We start from the raw sequence: 20,148 nt of genomic DNA, 5'->3' as shown, positions 1-20,148 counted from the left end.
TTCACAGGCCGGATAAATAATTTAAGTCGCGAAAATGGACATTGTAAGTTGTAACTATAATAATAAATGGCATGGGGGGGATATTACAAAATCAATAATAATTAGAGGAGATAAATATAGTTAACCCTATAATTTATTATGCTAATTATCGAACGAACACTCTAATCCTATTGATTTTATCTTTGTTAAGAGAGAAAGCAAGAGTTGCTTGTGAATTCACGTTTGATAGTGACGCGCGCTTTGCTTGCTTTGGAGTTTGCCTATAATAAAGTCATAAGGTATAAGTTATGGTGTTTTCTTCTTTTTCAATGCGTCTTTTGAAAGTGAATAAGGTTTATTGGACTTTCATATGGTGTCAGGGCCACAAATTTTTTACAATAATGAACATTTCCCTCCCGTTATTGTCTACATATTTGGTTATCAGTTGCCTTACGTGAATGAGCATATATGTTAAAATATCCTACATTGTTAAGATTTTCTTTACCTGAACACTTTATAAGTTATATATTGTATCTCCTTCTTTCTACGTCTTTTGAAAGTGAATAAAGTTTAGTGAACTTTCACAATCATCTCGATCATTCCAAGAGCGAGAAACATTTATCTCAGCTATACAACAAAAACCGGCTAACAAACTACGTACAAACAGCTAGCAACCTAGCTAGTAGCTAGCTATACAATAAAAGTCAAACCACTTCTTCAAAACTCTCTACTAAGAATCAAAGTAGGAATAGACTTGGATATGAAGATTCATCTTCTTTTCCTTAAGAATCTCCATGTCTGCAAAGAATCTCTCAATCTCGTGTAGCCAAGCTAAGAAATCATGAACAGATAGAATATTGAGATCAGTCATATCTATCAATATCGTTGCATGCAAATTCCATCGTCTTTGCAGATCACAGTTGATCCGGACTAATTCAATACCGTTAGCTGAGCAAGACCTATCTATATATTACGCAAATTAAGCTTGTCGAATCTCGTTTAAAGCTTCTTGTTGTATACAGTACACCGGAAGTCTATAAATTTGGCTTTTTTAGGAGTCTCTCTCTCTCTCTCTCTCGCGAGCGTCGTCGCCAAGCTGCATGTCGTTCTCCATTGGACACCATATTAAGAAAGGACAAGGATCCTCTCTAATTCTGTCATTTCATATTTTATTTTGGACAAATTTGATCCTTCAGTTCAACTAATTGGCTTCTTTCCGGCTCATTTGAATCGAAGATAATCCAAATGCTTCAAGAATGCGGAAAGTAAATAGAATAATGGAATTTCTCTTTGATCTTAAATGATCATCAAGCATCGTAAGAAAGAATGACAAAAAAAGAAAAAAGAAAAGCAACTGCGATTACGTAAATTTGATAACCGCCTAATGCAGTTGCGGTTAACGGTTAGAGGTTAAAGTTGTCGCTAATAAGCTTTATCAATGGGGCAATTGTGATGTCTTCACTACATTTTGATCGTCGCTAATGAAAGAGTACTGAAAGTAGCAATTTAGGTTTGAGGATAAAACTAAAAATAAATAAATAAAATTGGGGGGATAAAAATTTTATTTTTAAATGGTTATATATATGTGTGTATTTTAAAAATATTTTTAAAAAGACATGGTGGCTTGAGTGGCCGAACCATATATGTAGCTTCACCCCGTGGTTGATGTTCTTGTACGTAGTGCCTCTTATTAAAATAACTTAATAATAGACTCACTGATTCAACTATGAAATAAGATTTGATAAAAGCATTTATATACACTACATATCGTAATCTAGACCGAAATCCTTTAGTTATTGGAGGAGCTAGGTTTAGATCCCTTATTATTTCCTACCTAAAAGGAAGGGCAGCGATAAGAACATGGAATTATCAGAGGGACTCTTTTGTCTGAACATAGGAGCCCTTACCCGTGTAGAGGGCCCACAAGTGGCCCTGCTTAGGTAGAGGAGCTTCTCTCACATGCCTCAACTCAAAAATAAGGGAGCGCACAAGGATATGGTTATAATCAAGTCGAGTATTTAGGATCTGTTTGGGTTTGCAATTTTAAAAAGTGCGATTTAAAAATAGCGATTTTAAAATGTGCGATTTAAAAAAAGTGATTTTTAAAAACGCAGTTAAAAGTTTGGCAAAATCACAGTTTGGCCTTTAAAATCGCAGGTTAGTCTTTTAAAATACTGTGTTTTCAAAAAAGCACCACATTGTCTGCGATTTGAATAAGCACTTTTTTGCGTTTTCAAATCGCAATTTTTTAAAAATGCAGTTCCCAAACGGTTCATTTTCTGAGATTTGATTTAAAATCGCACTTTTTCTCTACGAAATCGCAATCCCAAACGCACCCTTAATATTCAAGTTTGGTTCATTTGATTTGATTTTTATTATTTATATTTTTTTTATTTTAACACGTGTTGAGCTCGAGTTTATCATCAAATTAGATAATTTGTTCAAACTCTTTTTATTTGTTTTTCAAACAAGCTTGAACTTATTCACAAGCTATTCAATTAACTTATTCATTCTATATATAAAGTAAATATATAAAATAAATGTCATGATTGTTTATTTATTTATTTTGTAAATTCATACTAATTATTAATTAGTTATTAATATGCTTACAATTTATTATTTGAGTAATTATAGAAATGAACTCAAATCTTAAAAAATCTAATCTCGAGTTTATATTTTTATCTTATAGTATGTATATACACTCATCACATGTATATATACAAAAACCCACTCATATACACACAAATACACATCCAAACTCATAAATACAATAATTAAAGTTTTATCTATTATATTATGAAGAAAATCTCTTTTTATCATTTTAAATATTTAATATGTTCTCATTACAAAGTTAAACATACTAAAAATAAAGTCATATAAGCCTATACAAGTTGAGCAGATCTAATTCAAGCCGAGATCGAGCCTATTCGCAACTCTATTCATTTATAGCCCTAAACAAGGGTAAGATGATAGATCCCCAATAACAAGAGATCCCTTTCCTATTAGAAGGCTCTCAAAAAAACTAAAATAAATCTTAAAATTTATAGAATAATCCAAAAAATAGTACAAAAGTTTTAGAATTACTACAAACACTTAAAAATATGAAAAAGAAATGCTTGTTTTCATTCTCTTACACATATCTTTCTTGTCCATATTTGTACAAAAAATGTGTAAATCAATCATTGAATTCGTGCAACCTACATATGAGTTTCACATATTTAATGATCGATTTAACGAAATAAATAAAAAAAGATGGACAAGAGATGTGTAGAAGAATGACATCAAACATATTTCAATATTAAATCATAGAGTTAATAGAAAAGCTTGAGAAAAATGAAATAAAATAAAGAAAAGAAAAGAAAAACAACCAATAACCCCTTCGGAGAGAACAAGATCTACTCCCCACGAGAGCATAGAGCACTTCCTTCAACTTGACTTCACCCTGTGTTTTATTCCGTACCAAATACAACAGTAAAAGCTAAAGAGAAATGGCACTTGTACTTCTAAAAGCTTGATTTCTAATTTGACAGTAAAAATTAACATTATATATCACACGCAGATTACTTCATCTAAAATTTAATGATAATTTTTGCTACTATATTATAGAACAGAAACGTAATCGCATTACAACTAAAGGGGGCCATGGCTCCATTGAATTTTTTTTTTTTTTTTTTATCAAGTTAAATGAGAAATTTTAGTTATATTCATCTTAGAGAATAAGCACTTGAAAATATTGATAGCATTTTTCTTATAAAAAAAAAAAAACACACGTCTCTCAAATTTTGTTGCAATATAAAATATAATTACGATCATTGTGGGACTAGCCATACCCTCAATATCGCTTAGAAAAATTGTTTTCTTACAACTTTCTCACAACCTTTACACAACCCTTTTTTACATTGTGTGAAACACACATGTGAGACCCACTGTATCCACGTGCATGAGTTCCACATGATGTGAGAGGAGTTGGGTGAGAGTTATATGGAATGAGTTATGCACCAATCATTCATCGATTTTTAAAATTATTATTAGATTTAAAATGAATTATTATTCAATTTTAGACTAATAATAATTTTTAAAAGTTATGCCATTTTTTAAGGGGTAAGAGTTTTTTTTTTCTAATATTACTTATAAGAAGACTCGTGTTCGTTTCGTATCGATCAGTAATTTTAAAAACTACAATAATTTTTGGAAAATGTTAGATTTACAATACCAATATAACAACTGTACAACAATCCCTCACATGAGGGTGGGCCCCAGTATGTGAGACCATGTTACTACGCCACATGAGGGTGGGTCTCACATACTGAGGCCCACCCTCATGTGAGAGATTGTTGTATTGGTGTTGTACAAGAACCAAATCCCATAATTTTTAGAGGATTCAAAAACCACCTCCTCATACGACATACGTCGTTATATAGCCTTACTCATTGCCTATAAATACACTACGTCCTCGTTCGACATGTCCGTAACCGTGCCACCAAATGACAGCGAGGCTCTCCACTATCTCCTGACTCCCTCCGTCTCTCGCCCTCTCGCACAACCCAACTCCATCTGCTCCAAATTTTATGCTCAACGTAAAACCATGTTACTCCGCCCGTAATCTTGACGCCGGGTTCGTTATTCATCCAACGCTTGAGAAATGGCCACGATACAAGCAGCCGGACCGTTTTCTCCGTCGCCGTTATCGAAGTCAGGGTTTGCGAGGATCGTGAAGACTAATGCGACAAGAATTGGCCTCCACGGCGTGGATTTCAGATCGAGCTTTCTCAAGCCGATCAAAGCAATGACGAACGATTGCGGCGCTGCCATTTCCGGTACGCTCTTCAATTTCATGTTTCTTTGGGCTCAAATGGAAGTTGAAGTTGTTCAAACTAACCGAGCTTGTTAAAAAAAAATATTTAAAATTAACTGGAAGTAAATTTTTTTTTTTTTTTTTTTTTTTTTTTTAACTATCCTTTTGGACTGGTAGTTAGGCTCCTGGTTGAAGAGCATGGACACCCAAACGAGGTCGTTTCTGTTATATTAATATCTTAAGTGAAATGTTTGACTTCTAAGGTTCATGATTAATCAGGCAATTTTTTAAGATCAATTTAGAGTTCTAATTTGAAGCAATTATCTAACTAGGTAAGAATCTGCGCCAGATGGCAAAAACCGTGGGGAAGGCGACGAACATTGTGTGGCACAAATGTTCAGTGGAGAAATGTGATAGGCAAGAGTTGCTTGTGCAAAAAGGATGTGTGATATGGATGACAGGTCTTAGTGGTTCAGGTTTGTGCAATCAGATTCCCCTTTTGCTTTTATGAATCGTTGAGTGGTGTTTGTGCTGGCAACTGCTGGTGATGGATGATGTATTTTAAGGTCTTAGATTCAAGTGGAGACATGTACTGTGTAATGCATATGCACGCAATAAAGTGTTTTTCTTGATATTACTTTTATGGGCTCTGTAGTTTTAAAGTTATATATGCTTGCAGAGAGCAATATCATGCTGATATACATATGCAAAATTAGCACTAAGGAGAATTTTGCTGAAGCCTACTTTATTTTTGTGAACCTTTTCTTTTTAAGTATTGATTTGTTAAGTTTCTTAAGGAATTATGTTAATTCTACTTCAACATGGGGTAGAGCCTTGTGTCAAACAGAGCATAGTGTTGCAAAAGCATGGATGATGGACCCTTTCACCTGAATCACAAGCTTCATAGGTGGAGTTGCTGGTGAGCAGCTCTTTTTATTGGCACCCATTGTGATGAGGTCATAATTAAAAATTGAAAAATATTGTAACAGTCTCTATTAGGTGGTATCTGGAAAGTTTGAGTAATTAAGTATTTTGAAGACCTTTGCTGACTCAGTAATCATGTTTGAGTGTGATCACATTCATCAGTCTGATGCATGCTGACTCAGTAATCATGTTTGAGTGCAATCAGATTCATCACTCTGAAGCAATTTTTATGGTAACCAATTAAAATTTGAGGTGATAGTGTCTAACATCTGTGGGACTTGGAATTTTCTTAATCTTATATGAATTCCAGTTAAGGTTGCAATTCATGCTCACGTGTCGGATTTGAGTCGTGTCGAAGCATTTGTAGAAGACTATATAGGTTAACTCTAACTCAACCTATTTAATTAAAGGGTCAGACATCTTAACCCTAATCTGCTAATTTCATGTTGGGTTCACGTCGAGTTCGTGGGGTCGTGTCAAAAATTGTCAACCCTTATGTTGAGTGTTAGGTTAAGGTCGTGTCGAGGCATGGGTAGAAGATTATATAGGTCAACCTTAACCCGATCAATTTAATTAAGAGAAATGCCACATACACTCACACTTCCAATTGCACACTCTCTGACGTGACAGTCAAAAGTTATCAATCTAAAATCTAATGGTGATTTTGACTGCTACGCCAGAGAGTGTGTACTTGAAAGTGTGAGAATGAGAGTATATGTAACACTTCTCTTTAATTAAACACTTTATAGGTCAATTCTAATTTAACTCATTTAATTAAATGGGTTAGGTCCCTCAACCTTAACCTGTTAATTTCGTGTTGGATCCATGTCGAATTTGTGCGTCGTGTAAAAAATTGTCAGCCCTAATTCTAGCATAGTTTACATCTATTGATATTACTCTCTTAGTCACTTGCAATCCATATTGTCACATTCTCTCTCTCTCTCTCTCTCTCTCTCTCTCTCTCTCATATATTGGAGTCTAATTTAAGGAAAAAGCACTTTGGCATGTGCTTTGAGTCGAGGCTTGCACTCAAGAGGAAAGCTGACCTACATTCTTGATGGTGACAATGTTCGGCATGGTCTTAACAGTGATCTTGGTTTTAAAGCAGAAGATCGTGCAGAAAACATACGAAGAATTGGTGGGTGTTTATTAAGTTTGTTCCCTAGTTCATCCAATATCTTTTATAATGATTTCAAACTCCATAATTTTCATGATTTTAGGTGAGGTAGCAAAGCTATTTGCAGATGCTGGCATCATTTGCATTGCCAGTTTGATATCTCCCTACAGGAAAGATAGAGATGCCTGCCGTGCATTATTGCCAGAAGGAGATTTCATTGAGGTATGCAGTTCTCATTGAGGCAGTTTGACTTATGAGGCATAGGTTTGAGCTGTTATCACCACCAGGATGAAGTGAAGGAGTTTTGAACCAGCAGATGGTTCTTGGTCGCCCGTGATGAACTGACAATGATTACATTTTATAGGTGTTCCTGGATGTGCCACTGGAAGTGTGTGAGACAAGGGACCCAAAGGGACTGTACAAGCTTGCACGATCTGGAAAGATCAAAGGTATTGTGTTGGATTTTATATAAGAATTTCTCAGTATACTGATGAGACATGGACCTCATGGTATCAAAATGAAGTTCTCCCTCTTGGAAATTCTAGGATGACCCTTGATAACTTATCTGCTATCCAATCTCATAATGTTGCTGTCACTAACTTTAGTCTGGAAGAATGTTTCTCTGTACCAAAAAGAAAAAGTCCACATTTTTTAAAATTAATGGTGTGAAATGCATGTCCATCACCTTTTCATATCACTTTTTTTCGTCATCTATATTCTGGTAATGCAGATCATATAGTCTTACTTAGTCTCTTACCATTTTTCTAGCCTGGGCTGGTATCCAGCCATCTGAAATATGATGTGGTCTTATCACTTCTCTGTTTAAAATAGGGTGTGAAATATTTATTTTGCATTCTGCAGGTTTTACAGGAATTGATGATCCATATGAACCACCAGTAAGTTGTGAGGTGCGTAGGGTTATAAAGGAAGATCATGCATGCTGATAGAATTGAATGTGCACAAATATGTACATGCCCTTGACATTTGTTTTTACTTAGAGAAACATGAGAATTCAATACATGAAAAAAAAAGTTGAGCAATTTTTTACTCTTAGGAGTTATGGGGTTGGGGACCGTTCTATCTTTTCTTTTTCCTTTTTCTCTAGGCCAGGAACATTATCAGTTGGCCAAAAAGAATTTATAACCTGGTTAGCCAACATTTTGGAGTGACAACGGGTTTCTTCTGATCAGCTGAATGATCAGATGAAAATGTGTCAAGGTGGGAAGTCTCTAAACATGGCTAGGTGCCCATTTAATTAGACTTGTTAGAATTTCCATCAGAAGGTGCCGAGCATTAGGATATAATTGGACATATTTAATCAGCCTTTGTTTTGTACTCATCTGACTTTTCACTTCATGCCCCTTTTTTTTTTTGGCTAAATAAAATGGGATTTATCTCTGAATGTTATTTTTGCAGATAGTATTACGACAGAAGGCAGGGGAATGTGTCCCCCCATGTGCTATGGCTGAAACTGTGATATCTTACTTGGAGGAGAAAGGCTACCTTCAGGCCTGATATGTGGGAAACGTCACTTATTTCCTGGTTGTTGATGCTTCTTTTTAACAGTAAAAAAATAATTATATGCTCCTTTCCTCTGATCAGGAAACAGCTCGTTGCCTGTCTGTTCTTTTATAAGGTTCCACTCCTAGGTTAATTAATCGATCGATTAATTATCGTCACTACTCACGTTCTGGAAGTCACTTTGTGCACAGCACTATGCATGCATGGCTTCATAATTTAGATATCAATAAATTAGATGGAACCACAGGAAAAGGACCTGCTGTAAATATTGTATCATTTGGTGACAACCGTGACATGATATCTATTATGGAATAGCTTGATGCCTTCAGTAATGCAATTCGGTTGTACCGTTGTGTTAATTGTCTATCAGAGACATTTAACTCGGTGGCTGCTATGGTTTGAGATGTTCCCAAATGAGAGAAGTAAGGTTTGGCTAAAAGAGAAAATAAAAAAAAGGAAAGAAAAGACGTGGGGAGAGGTTGGTTAAGCCGTATTCATTTTATTTTATTGTAATTAATAGTATACAAAATGGAGTAATGTTTTTAACACAACTCTAAAAACTTATTTTTAAGATTAATTATTGAATATTTATGGCTCACATGTAGAAAAACAAATCCAATGGTTAATCATAAAAAAATGTTCAATAGGAGTGACCCTCTACATGTTAACCAAAAACAAATCCAAGAGTTGTGTAAGAGTTATACATGAATCATTACTCTACAAAATGTCGTGTCAATAGGATTGATCCTCTCCGTTTTGGTTTAGATTCTGTTTTGTTGCATTTAATGATGTATGGGAAATTTTAAATAACGTGGAAGATATTTACTATGCGACAACATATACCCCATTGAATATATAAAGTCCAATCTCTTCCTTATCTAATAGTTCTTCTCCCGGATGTTGCTCGCACCTTGCAGAATGGCAAAGAATTAAACTGAAAATTAATCAAATGAAGGCGCATTACATAGTACATACCATATTTCATTTTTCAATTGCATATGCTCCAGATTGCCCAGAAACAATTGCTAGAAAAAAATTGGGAAAAACCCAGATTATTTAAGGCATCTGTAGAGTGAAAATCAAATGAAGGCCATGAATGCAAGGCCCGTTCTTCCACGTTGATGTCTATCAACGGACAAAAAGCAGAAAATGAGCGCCATGGTCATGGACACCGCAGCAGACCTGACAGCCTCAAAAGTGGTAGAGAAGCGCCGCTCCTGCAGACCCCAAAGGGTTGTAACAAACAGCCCCACCCCATCCACCACCATTGCTACCACATGTGCCATTGCTCCGAAAAGGACCACACTGCCACACAGCCAATAAAGGAGCCAGTAGCCCAGAAGATTTGAATCAGAAGTTGTCCGTTACTCAGAAGCTAGCTATCTCTTTCGGCGGTGAATGCATTAATGCAGGCGAAAGAGAAGGGGGAGGTGGGGGTGGGGGGTGGGTGGGGAATGGGGACCCTTCTCTTTTGCTTTATTAAAAGAAAGTATCACAAGGATGGGGTTTGCAACTTGAAGAATGAAGATAAAGAGACCGTTGCTTCCCCGTTGCTTCCCACTTTTTATCTTTCCTTGTAGATTGTCACCGTTATCTATTCAGCGAATCAGCATTTAGCTGGAAGGGAGCGGTAAGTTGCTTCAGGTGAAAAGGCTAGGAAAGTTGCTTCAATGGATTAATGTCATCTTTATTTTCTTATTCGGACGATCCTGACCTTAAAGTACTCACGTGTCAGTGAAGCACATGTGAGAATGTCTGTTCGTGTCTTTTTTCTTTTTCTTTTTTCCTGGGTAAATACAGAGACCTAAAAGAGGGCGGAGAGTTACGGATTTGGAAAATACAATTATACGTGTATAATATATATATTTTTTCAACCGTCTTGACGTAATTTTTTTATTTTTTATTTTATGAGAAAAGATTAAAATTAAATCTGAACCATTAAAAAAAATTACAATACCTAAGCCAAATTCATCCCAACCCCGATAAGCCAATATCACGCCAACCCGGATATGCCAATATCACGTCTTATCTCTTACGCCAATAAAGTATTAAAACCATAACTTTAGGAGTAATGCTACACACTCTCACTTCTTCATACTTATTTTCACTTCTTTATGTGATTTTTAAAACCACTATTGAATTTAAGATAAATCTTCATTGAATTTTAATTCAATAGTAATTTTAAAAGCCACCTAAAAAAAAAATGTAAAGCATAAAGGTGATTTTGTTGCATGAATTGATTTTGTTGGAGTAAAGGAGTTGTTTAGGAGGTATTTGGATAGTAATTGCTTTGTTTTGGTGAGAAAATGGTGGAAATTAGAGTCTTGGGTGTTTTCGAGTTGGAGAAAAAACACCGTCCAGCAATCTCGGTTAACCGAGTAAGGTTCTCGATAGTGTCTCAAAAACCCGAGAAATACGAAAAACATTAAACAAACAACCTAAACACAAAAACATTCATAAAAATATGAAAATATTTGAGATTTGAGATTTGCTACACATGCACCCTCATCCTCCCTCATCCTTCTTTTATAATAAAAAAATTGGTTTTAAGGAAAAAGTTGTCTCTGATGTGACATCATTGACAACTTTTTCCTTAAAATCAATTTTTTTAAGGAAAATGGGGAGATAAAGGAGGGATGAGGGGTGCATTTCTAGCATTTCTTCTTAAAAAATCGGATCTCAAGGCATATAGCATGTATAAGCAAATTAAGAGGCTTTTTTTTTTTTTTTTTTTCACCCCATGCCTTGGTTTAGCTTTTATTTTATGTTATGTTTCTTCTGCAGCTCAGGTCTCAGAAATTGTAGCCGTGACTCGTAAGCACAAGTACTTCGAAGATTGAATGTAAATTTTCAACACATGTATCTTGTTCTTGTAATTTTGGTAATGTGATTATTACCTTAATATTGATACTTACATATTTACGGAATCGGAAATCTGGCAATCCCATTTTTTCAAAGATATCCGGAAGCATGTCTGCATGTATTTAGCTTGGAAAAATGGTAATTACAACTTGGCTTGAATACATTGTTTAGTCCATCAGCTTTCGGGGTGAAGCAAAGCGCTCCAACCAAAGGGCGCAGAATAACTTAAATAACAGCATGTCAAAGCTTTTGAATATTAAGCCATACCAGTTGCGTGGAATTTCTACTTGATAGAGCGTTTCAACAATGGCAACGAATGCCGTAAATCATGGATGTTTCTCTGCCAAAAAGTTGAAAAGAATTACTGGGTTAGCGCTCACAAGGACAACCACATGCACAGAACAGTCTCTTGAAGAAACTTATTTCAACCCTGAAAATTTACCTTCATTTCTCTAGCAATGGAAGGTAGCCATCTCTCTCCCCTAATCCTCTTCAGTTCTGCAACTCTTTCTTCCTCTCTTTTAGCTGCTGCTTTTGCCGCTGCATCTTTTGCTTCCAGTCTAGCCAATGATTTTTGGCATGCATCTCTTGCAGAAGCCATTATATCTTCCGCATCAACAGCGACAGATTGGATTTGTCTTTTAAACTGTTAAGTATGGAGCAGAATAATACTGAATATTAGATAATGAGCCACTAATGAGCAATGAAGAATTGATAGAAAACTGAACAAACCTTCTTTGATTTCTGGTCGATCTCTTTTCCAGGAAGGATTCTTGGTCTCTTTCTTGGTGGTTGAAGTTCATCTGGGAGCATACATATAATCTTCAGTTGTTACATAGAATTTGGCATGTGACACACTTAAATGCATCACAAGGTCAACAACAGAGAAAGATCAAATATCTGCTTATTCAAACTCCTTCAGTGACATGTCAAAATTATGAAATCAGTCTGGCAGAACTAAGCAGGATATTTAACAATGTGTGGGTGATCTCTAAAACTCTGTTATATTAAAGGATTCGTATTGCATAATGCATATGGGGCAGCAAATGTTGGTTTTTTAAAGCAGCTTTGTAATCCAAGCATGCTACTTTTTCGCTGATAAATAAAACTACATCGAGAATGCAGTATGCAGTGTCTTTTTTTATAATTAATAATAATTAAAAAAAAAAAAAAAAAAAAAGGGAGATAACGACCCCTGCATTGTAACGAATATAACAACTTGAAATGGAAGATATCAAGAAGCAAGTGATATGACTGACAGTCACACTTCCCTTACATGTATCAATAAGAAAACAATCGGGTGAATGGTGCTGAATGTGGTGTGAGTAGACCTAGATGGAGATTGGAGTCTATAGGGACAATCATCAAGCATCGTCTAAAGTTCAAGTGCAAATGTTCTTTTAATCACATGTAAAAGCAGCCAAACTATATGATGAGATTGACTTACCTATATAATCAAACACTATTCCAGGGGGAGCATTTTTAAACAAGTGAATGCCACCTTCATTAATCTTGGGATCATTATCATGGACATCAATGGGATCTGTCACCATCACTAGTGTCTTTTCTAGCATATCATCCAAAAGCTTTTGTGCCTGTAAAGAAATTCAGTATTTAATGCACAAACTGGTAAGACAGTAATTAATCAAGATTTAGGACAGCAAAAAAATTATTATAAAGAAAGACAGGGCAATAGAGAGGCAAATACATGCCATTATTCCACATTGATGGCTACTTTCCTTTAATGTTACACAACTAAACCACCCATTCTGACGTTAAAATCACAAATGTTTAAACTAAGAACACCTTATAAGTTTCGGATGTTCATCCAAAGTTTCGATTGGTTCCACAAAGAAGCACATTGGCATCCAGCCATATCCAAATCCAATTTCTGAAGAGTGTTCCCATTACATAGTCCATTTGTATTCAAGCCTCTGCAGTCGGTTCATCCAAAACACCATCAACAAGTGCAGATTTACCTTCACTATGCTAACTACATTCTATTTAATCTTTCAAATTAACAAACACAAGTTCACTCAACCCGTGTGTAATACCTTTTATAAATTTCGCAGAGTACAATTATACTCCCAAGAACTGACTACAATACATCCGTATTGGAAAAACAAGTCCTATTAATTTATGGGTAAATCAGATAAGAGCCACCCTCATTAGAAACATAAGCCTAGTCCACTCCACTTTCCGAGTAAAAACTGACTCTTTCAATCTTATACTAATAGTGGGTTCTTTTTTTCTCTCTTGGGCACCAAATTCTCACCCCAAAAACTTCATCTACCACATAACATTGATGTAATGAAAAAAGAGGGAACAAGCCCAAATCTTTTAGCTCTGAACCCACTTACCTTGAGTTGATAGTGCTTGAGCTGTTGGGGTTTTTGTTTGTAAAGGCCTCCGCCACCATCACCACCACTATCATTACCATCATCATCATTGTGGGTAATCTGAGGGGTCGTCGAATGGTTGGAGGCAGCCGAAAAACCATTGATGAAGGAAGAAACACAAGCGTAGGAGGAGGAGGAGGTGGCGATGGAACTGATTGCCGCTTTCCACTCCGCATCTCCGTCTTCATCTCCACTGCTACACTCACTGCTCCGACCTCCCATTCTCTCCCACTTCCTCTGTGGCTCTGCCCAAAACTTCGTCCCCGGACTCTAAACCTTAGGGCAAAAAATAAATAAATGGGCTTTAGGCCCAGATATCATATCGGGCCTTATTGTGGGCCGGATTGTCCCAACGGTGACGCAGTCGGCGAAGGCAAAATCAGAACTCGTACGCCGAAAAGCGAAATCCCCTTCTCTCTTCCTCCGACCCTCCCTCTCTCACACACACACACGAACGCAGAACCTGAGCTCGAGTGTTTCGTTGAGTTGCAGAGATGGGGAAGAAGCAGCACAGCAAAGACAGGATGTTCATAACGAAGACAGAGTGGGCCACCGAATGGGGCGGCGCCAAATCCAAAGAGACCCGTACCCCCTTCAAACGCCTCCCCTTCTATTGTTGCGCGTACTTACTCACTCTATATCTCTCTCTCTCTCTCTGATTCAACCTCTTCCTGAAAATTCATTCTTTGTTCAATCTCTGATTGTGCAGGCTTACATTTACGCCCTTCGAGGACGCGGTGTGCACCGCCGATGGCAGCGTCTTCGATGTTCTGTACGTATATCAATTGGGGTTTGTTTCGAAATTTGAGAAACTCAAGTGGTGTTGGGTTTGATTTTGAAAAATTGGGTTTGCAGGCATATAATCCCGTACATTAGGAAATATGGGAAGAACCCGGTAACCGGAGCTCCGCTTAAGCAGGAGGATCTCATCCCACTAACCTTCCACAAGAACTCCGATGGTTTGTATCTCTGTTTGTGCATATTTGTTCATTTGTTGTTTATACAGAATTGAAGCCTTTCAAGAGGTGCCAAAAAAAATTTAAAATTTAGTTGTTAATGCGTGTTTACTCTAGGTGTGTTCGGATTTTGTATGTTATTTATGTTACCACAGAAGTGGTTTTGAGAAGCGAGTCAATTGGGTCTAGGATGTTGACTACAGTTGCCGTCTTGTGGCACTATTGAGAAGCTTTTGTTGCTTGTTTTAGTGGCTTATCTGAACCATCTCAGCTAAAGTGGAGGATGAGTTGGTCCTTCTATAAGGTGGGGACTGCAGATACATGTGCATAATGTAATAGAAAGAAGTGCGGATACATGTGGATGATGGGATTTCAGGCATTTTGGTTCAAGCTGCTACCATCCAAAATTATGGAAAAAGAGTATAATTTAGTGGTATTATGGATTTTCTTTATTTCTACTGTGAACAGCCATGTGCAGTGTAGGAAATCAACAAACAATTAAATTGTTGTTTGAAATTAGTAATCTTGTTGTCAACTGGCTTTACAAGCAGTCGTTCGTACTCATTCATTAGCTTGCTATCAATTATTGAGTCCTGAAAATAAGATAAGTACATGTCTTTGAGAAGTAGAGCATACTTTTGCTTCACTAATCCATTTAATACAGATTGCTAATGGCACTATCTATGTGAGCTCTTAGATACCAAATCAAAATGTTATGATCGCTATTTTAAGCTTCTAGTTATTGCTATTGTTTTTTCACACCTCTTCTTTAATTTCTTATCCTAGCTAATTCGAAAACTAATTCAAAACATTTTCACAATTTTTGCAGGAGAGTATCAGTGCCCTGTGTTAAACAAAGTTTTTACTGAATTTACACACATAGTTGCTGTGAAGACTACAGGAAATGTGTTCTGTTATGAGGTTTGTTTTTCTGTTGGTCAACTGTGACACTATACTTTCCTCCTAGTTATCTGTGGTTTTTATGTTTATATTCTTCATTTCTTTGCTTTTGTTACATAGGCAATTAAAGAATTGAACATTAAGACCAAGAACTGGAAGGAGCTCCTCACTGATGAACCATTTACTAAAGCAGATCTTATAACAATTCAGGTAGTAATTGCTTTGAGATATATCCAGTTTGTTTGTTGAAAGCTTGTTAGTGGTTTTTGCTAGCATTCATAGATGTTCTTATCTTTGTCGTTATGCTTTACAGAATCCTAACGCTTTAGACATCAAGGTTCTCCTGGATTTTGATCATGTTAAAAACAGTTTGAAAATTGATGATGAAGGTCAGTTTAGCCTCCTTGTAGGGTCACCATGGTGGGTGTGTGGTGTGTGTGTACTTTAATCATTTTATGATTTTGACTTGTATGTTTCCTTTTCCCAGAACTAAATAAAATGAGTTCAGATCCAACTTATAATATAAATGTCACTGGGGATATCAAGCAGATGCTGGAGGAGCTTGGAACTGAAAAAGGAAAGCAAACAGCACTGCTTGGGGGAGGTGGCAGCAAGGCACAAAAAGAAAGGGCTGCTGCACTTGCTGCAATTTTAGCTGCAAGGTCACGCATTAAAGAAGATTCTGAATCAAATTCGAATGGAGAGGTTAAATCTCAAACTTACAGTATCGTAGATGCTGCGTCTGCTTCAGTACATGGAAGAAGTGCTGCTGCTGCAAAAGCTGCAACAAGTGATAAAACTGCTGCTAGGATAGCTATGCACATGGCTGGTGAGAGGGCACCTGTGAATGCAAAGATGGTTAGTTTCCTATGTTAAGACTTCGTTTATACAAAACAATAAAATTTAGAAGCACCATTCCAATGATCAATTTGAAATTATATATTAGGGAACTAGGGCTATTGCATTACTAATTATGGCTGTATATTAGTTGTTTCCAACTCCATTTGGTATTGTTAGTTTGTTAGACTTTTTTGCCCATGTGTTTTATTTTCCAGGTGCTCTGTTCAGTTTTAACATGAGTTTTTGCTTCAGGTAAAGAGTCGTTTTACTACTGGTGCTGCTTCACGGTCCTTCACTTCTACCTCTTTTGATCCTGTCACTGAAAATGAATTTGAATATATCAAAGTTGAGAAAAATCCAAAGAAGAAAGGATATGTACAGCTGCACACAACACATGGTGATTTGAACATTGAGCTGCACTGTGATATTGCTCCCAGGGCATGTGAGAACTTCATCACTCTCTGTGAACGTGGCTATTATAATGGAGTAGCTTTCCATAGAAACATCCGGTATAGTGACAACTCTACTAAAATTAATTCAACGTATTCAATTTCTTGCTTAGTTTATTAGTATCACTTATTTGAAGTAGTCTTATCCAATTTATTTTAGGAATTTTATGATTCAAGGTGGTGATCCTACTGGTACGGGGAAAGGAGGTGAATCTATATGGGGAAAGCCTTTCAATGATGAACCGAATTCCAAGTTGCTTCACACTGGAAGGGGTGTTGTTAGTATGGCAAACAGTGGTCCCCACACAAATGGTTCTCAGTTTTTCATCCTTTACAAGTCTGCAAATCATTTAAACTTCAAACACACGGTTTTTGGTGGAGTTGTTGGTGGCTTGACTACCCTGGCAGTAATGGAAAAGGTTCCAGTTGATGATGATGACCGACCTCTGGTGAGTTACTGTCTTCGACTCTTCGGTATACTACTGATATATTACATTTTTTAAGCATTTTTTTATGCTTAGCGTGGTGTGGATTGATACTGTTATGTGTGGAGATGATTCAAAATACTGATTGATTTGTGTTCTGTGCTGAGCACTCTGCTGTGCTGTTCTTGTAATTGTCAATTGGTCTTGAGTTTGGAAGCTGTGTATAGAAAGCAATGATGTCGTATTCTGGTTGTACCGTTAATTCTAAAAAGATAGAAGATCAGGAAAGTTCAGGTCCAAAACTAGTTTCATCTTACCTTAAGGCGTGTATGGAAAAATATTTAATGCTTTTCATCTTACAAATCAATAGCAAAATTTGTTTTGGATTAGAGAGTACATTTACTTTAATCATAATGCTCTCTGAAACATTTACCTATCTAGATCAGGAGATTTATTTAGCTACTACTGCAAATTGCCTCATTTTTCATGTTCTCTTTCTATCACTTGTGCAGGAGGAGATTAAGATAACTAGTATAACAGTATTCGTCAATCCTTACACAGAACCCGACGAAGAAGAAGAGAAAGAGAAGGCCAAAGATGAGAAGAATGCTGAGGATGAAGATAATGTTAGTTTCGAGTTCTTTGATATCAGAGTACTGGCTTTTTTGGGCTTTTATTTTTAATCTTCCAATAATCATGTTGGTGTTTTTCCTTTTGTTCAGGATAAAATTGGGTCATGGTATAGCCATCCAGTTACGGGAAGAACAGATTCTGGAACTGCCAGTGGTGGTGTTGGAAGGTACTTGAAAGCAAGAAATTCACAAGGTAAATCTGCTGCTGTTGACACTAGTCTAACAGTAACAGCGACTGATGTAGCAAAGAAAAGGAAATTAGGAGTCTCAACAAAAGAATTCAAAGATTTTTCTAGTTGGTAAGAATTTTCACCATTGTACCCTATGTAAAAAGGAAATGCTATGGAGTTGTGTAGGCCAGCTTTATGACAGTTCTTTTAAGGGTAGGAAAAGTGAAAGAAGACCGACAGAAAGGGAACAACAGTAGGCTGCATTTGAATTTTTTCAGGCTAGTATAGTAGTATGTAACATTGAGTTGCTTTTGATCCGAAATTGTTTATATTTTTCATTAGAACAAAGCGCAGATTTTGTTCCAAAAATTGTGGTCCTCTTTTTCTCCTGTGAGAGCTTGCAATCACTGTTATCAGTCTCACCAGTAGAACGCTGCCTTTACATTTTTCTTTTTTGTTATGGGCAAGAACGCTGCCTTTACATGTTGGTGTTTATAGTGTGATGGTGAATCATCATAATCTCATTATTAGAATCCACTATAATTTGATGGTTTTGAGTTTAGCTTGCGTTCTGTGTGCACAAGATGTAAGGTGGGACTGCCACATCAACAATTAGGGACGTGTGACACTTTCAGCTTGTGTCTTATGTGTTTTGGTACATGACACAAGCCAAAGCCTTGAGTTTATATCTTTTAAACTTGCAAAAAAGTTCGAAGAATAAGGATATGGGTACTTGAATTACATACAATTCGGGGTAGTTCCACAAAGAGGGAGACCTACATGAAGCAGACGGGTCTCGCAGCCTCTTTTTTGTGGGATTGTTCGAATTCTGTGCTACACCTGAGTTATGAGCTTGACTATAATTTTACTCTTATGGGCCGTGCCCAAAAATTGCTGTGGTTGAAGCCTAGCTTGGTGACTGTCCTTACGGACGAAGAGAAACCTCAAGCTACATTTTTACTCTTATTTGTATTTCGTTTTAAAAAGCAGTTTTTGGGTTTTAAAACTTGAAAAAAATTGGGTTTCATCCACGGAAAACTTGGAGATTAGGATTTGTGGAAATCGATTTTTGGAACCAATTCATGAAAAATGGCCTGAAATTGAAAAAATATTTTAGATGTTTTCAGAACTTAAAAACAGGTTTCGCTTCACCAGTCTTTATTTATATGTATTTTTCTATTTTTTAAATTCTTTTTTCTTTTTCTTTTTTTCTCTCAAAAATAGTTTTTCAAGAACAAAATTGGAAACATATCCAAACAAGCCCTAAACTTAAAAACATGGATGATAAACGTTACTACAACGTTTTTCTTCGTCAATAATGGTTATTTATTTTTCCTAGAGATTTAGGTTGTTTTGTAAATGCAACAAGTTTGACATCCTGATAAGAAATCTGTTAGGGAAATATTTATCTCCTGTTTAGAGTGGGGCTAGATTAGCCCCTCAAGTTGGATCCCGGACTCCGGACTAGTCCCCGGATCTTGAGCCTTGGTCACTAGCAGCTCTCAGTATTTATGAGACCAGTCAAATCAAGTCAGAGAAGATATCAGACGTCTAGATAGAGCCTTGTGCTTGACAGGGGTAAAATGGACATATAGCATACAGGGGTAGAAAAGGGAGTATCAGAACTATTTAACAGCGGGATCTATTTTTCTCCACTCACTCTCTCCTTCTCCCCCTTCTTTAGACACTTGACTGACTTGATCATCGGAGGAGGCTTCACCGGCCAACCCCTGATGGGTCTTTGCTGTTTTGCAAGTCAAGACATGGACGTCTCTGATGATGCCACGTCACCGGACAAAAATTTGCATCAACAAAATCATACACCATTAAATTGACTTATCTCTATTAGTAAAAGAGAGTGATGTTGAGGATGGCCATTGGTGGCAAATATTCCAAAATAGGTGGTTCGGCCAATATAATAGGTGGTTTGGGGTAACCAAATCATTCCTTAATCAAATGAGGGTGGTTTAGTCACCCTCCAACGAGCAATCTAAGGGTGGTCAAACTGCTTCATTCTCCAAGGGGTGGTTTAGTCACCTCTAAACAGTCAGAGATGGTTGAACTGCTCAAAACTATCTTATGTGGGTGGTCGAATCGATCACTCCCTAATACCAAATTTTTTACTTTACCTTCCTTTTATTTGCTGTCGTAATCTAGACCGTTCATTTGCTCGTTTGAG

The 20,148-nt window shown here is 36.7% G+C and overlaps 3 protein-coding genes across 5 annotated transcripts; 2 read left to right on the top strand and 1 right to left on the bottom strand.

Annotated features, from left to right (window-relative positions):
- Nucleotides 1-4,440: 4,440 nt before the first annotated feature.
- LOC133864083 (adenylyl-sulfate kinase, chloroplastic) lies at nt 4,441-8,695 on the top strand. 3 transcript variants are annotated; one of them, XM_062300287.1, is made up of 7 exons: nt 4,441-4,796; nt 5,107-5,250; nt 6,687-6,836; nt 6,919-7,037; nt 7,180-7,264; nt 7,677-7,723; nt 8,232-8,695. In XM_062300287.1, exons 1-7 carry the CDS (start codon nt 4,622-4,624, stop codon nt 8,328-8,330), a joined length of 819 nt encoding a protein of 272 aa, XP_062156271.1. In that variant the 5' UTR covers nt 4,441-4,621; the 3' UTR covers nt 8,331-8,695. The 3 variants fall into 3 exon arrangements, with proteins under 3 accessions (XP_062156271.1, XP_062156272.1, XP_062156273.1); XM_062300289.1 differs by having other exon boundaries at nt 4,657-4,796; nt 5,112-5,250; XM_062300288.1 differs by lacking the exon at nt 7,677-7,723.
- Nucleotides 8,696-11,254: 2,559 nt separating this feature from the next.
- LOC133863789 (uncharacterized) lies at nt 11,255-13,957 on the bottom strand. Its single transcript, XM_062299883.1, has 5 exons — nt 13,559-13,957; nt 12,646-12,793; nt 11,931-12,001; nt 11,641-11,844; nt 11,255-11,538 (listed from the first exon to the last, which is right to left on the bottom strand). The coding sequence occupies exons 1-5, from the start codon at nt 13,817-13,819 to the stop codon at nt 11,482-11,484; spliced, it is 741 nt and encodes a 246-aa protein (XP_062155867.1). The 5' UTR covers nt 13,820-13,957; the 3' UTR covers nt 11,255-11,481.
- A 4-nt stretch (nt 13,958-13,961) lies between these two features.
- Nucleotides 13,962-18,531, top strand: LOC133863788 (peptidyl-prolyl cis-trans isomerase CYP65). The gene is made up of 11 exons (XM_062299882.1): nt 13,962-14,219; nt 14,307-14,369; nt 14,453-14,556; nt 15,383-15,474; nt 15,574-15,663; nt 15,767-15,842; nt 15,941-16,311; nt 16,546-16,802; nt 16,903-17,191; nt 17,680-17,793; nt 17,890-18,531. Exons 1-11 carry the CDS (start codon nt 14,092-14,094, stop codon nt 18,100-18,102), a joined length of 1,797 nt encoding a protein of 598 aa, XP_062155866.1. The 5' UTR covers nt 13,962-14,091; the 3' UTR covers nt 18,103-18,531.
- The last annotated feature ends 1,617 nt before the right edge of the window (nt 18,532-20,148 follow it).

This window comes from Alnus glutinosa, chromosome 3 (assembly GCF_958979055.1).
Source record: "Alnus glutinosa chromosome 3, dhAlnGlut1.1, whole genome shotgun sequence".
Classification (NCBI taxonomy): Eukaryota; Viridiplantae; Streptophyta; class Magnoliopsida; order Fagales; family Betulaceae; genus Alnus; species Alnus glutinosa.
Note: the sequence above shows the minus strand (reverse complement) of the source record. Positions and strands in the feature narration are given on the sequence as shown.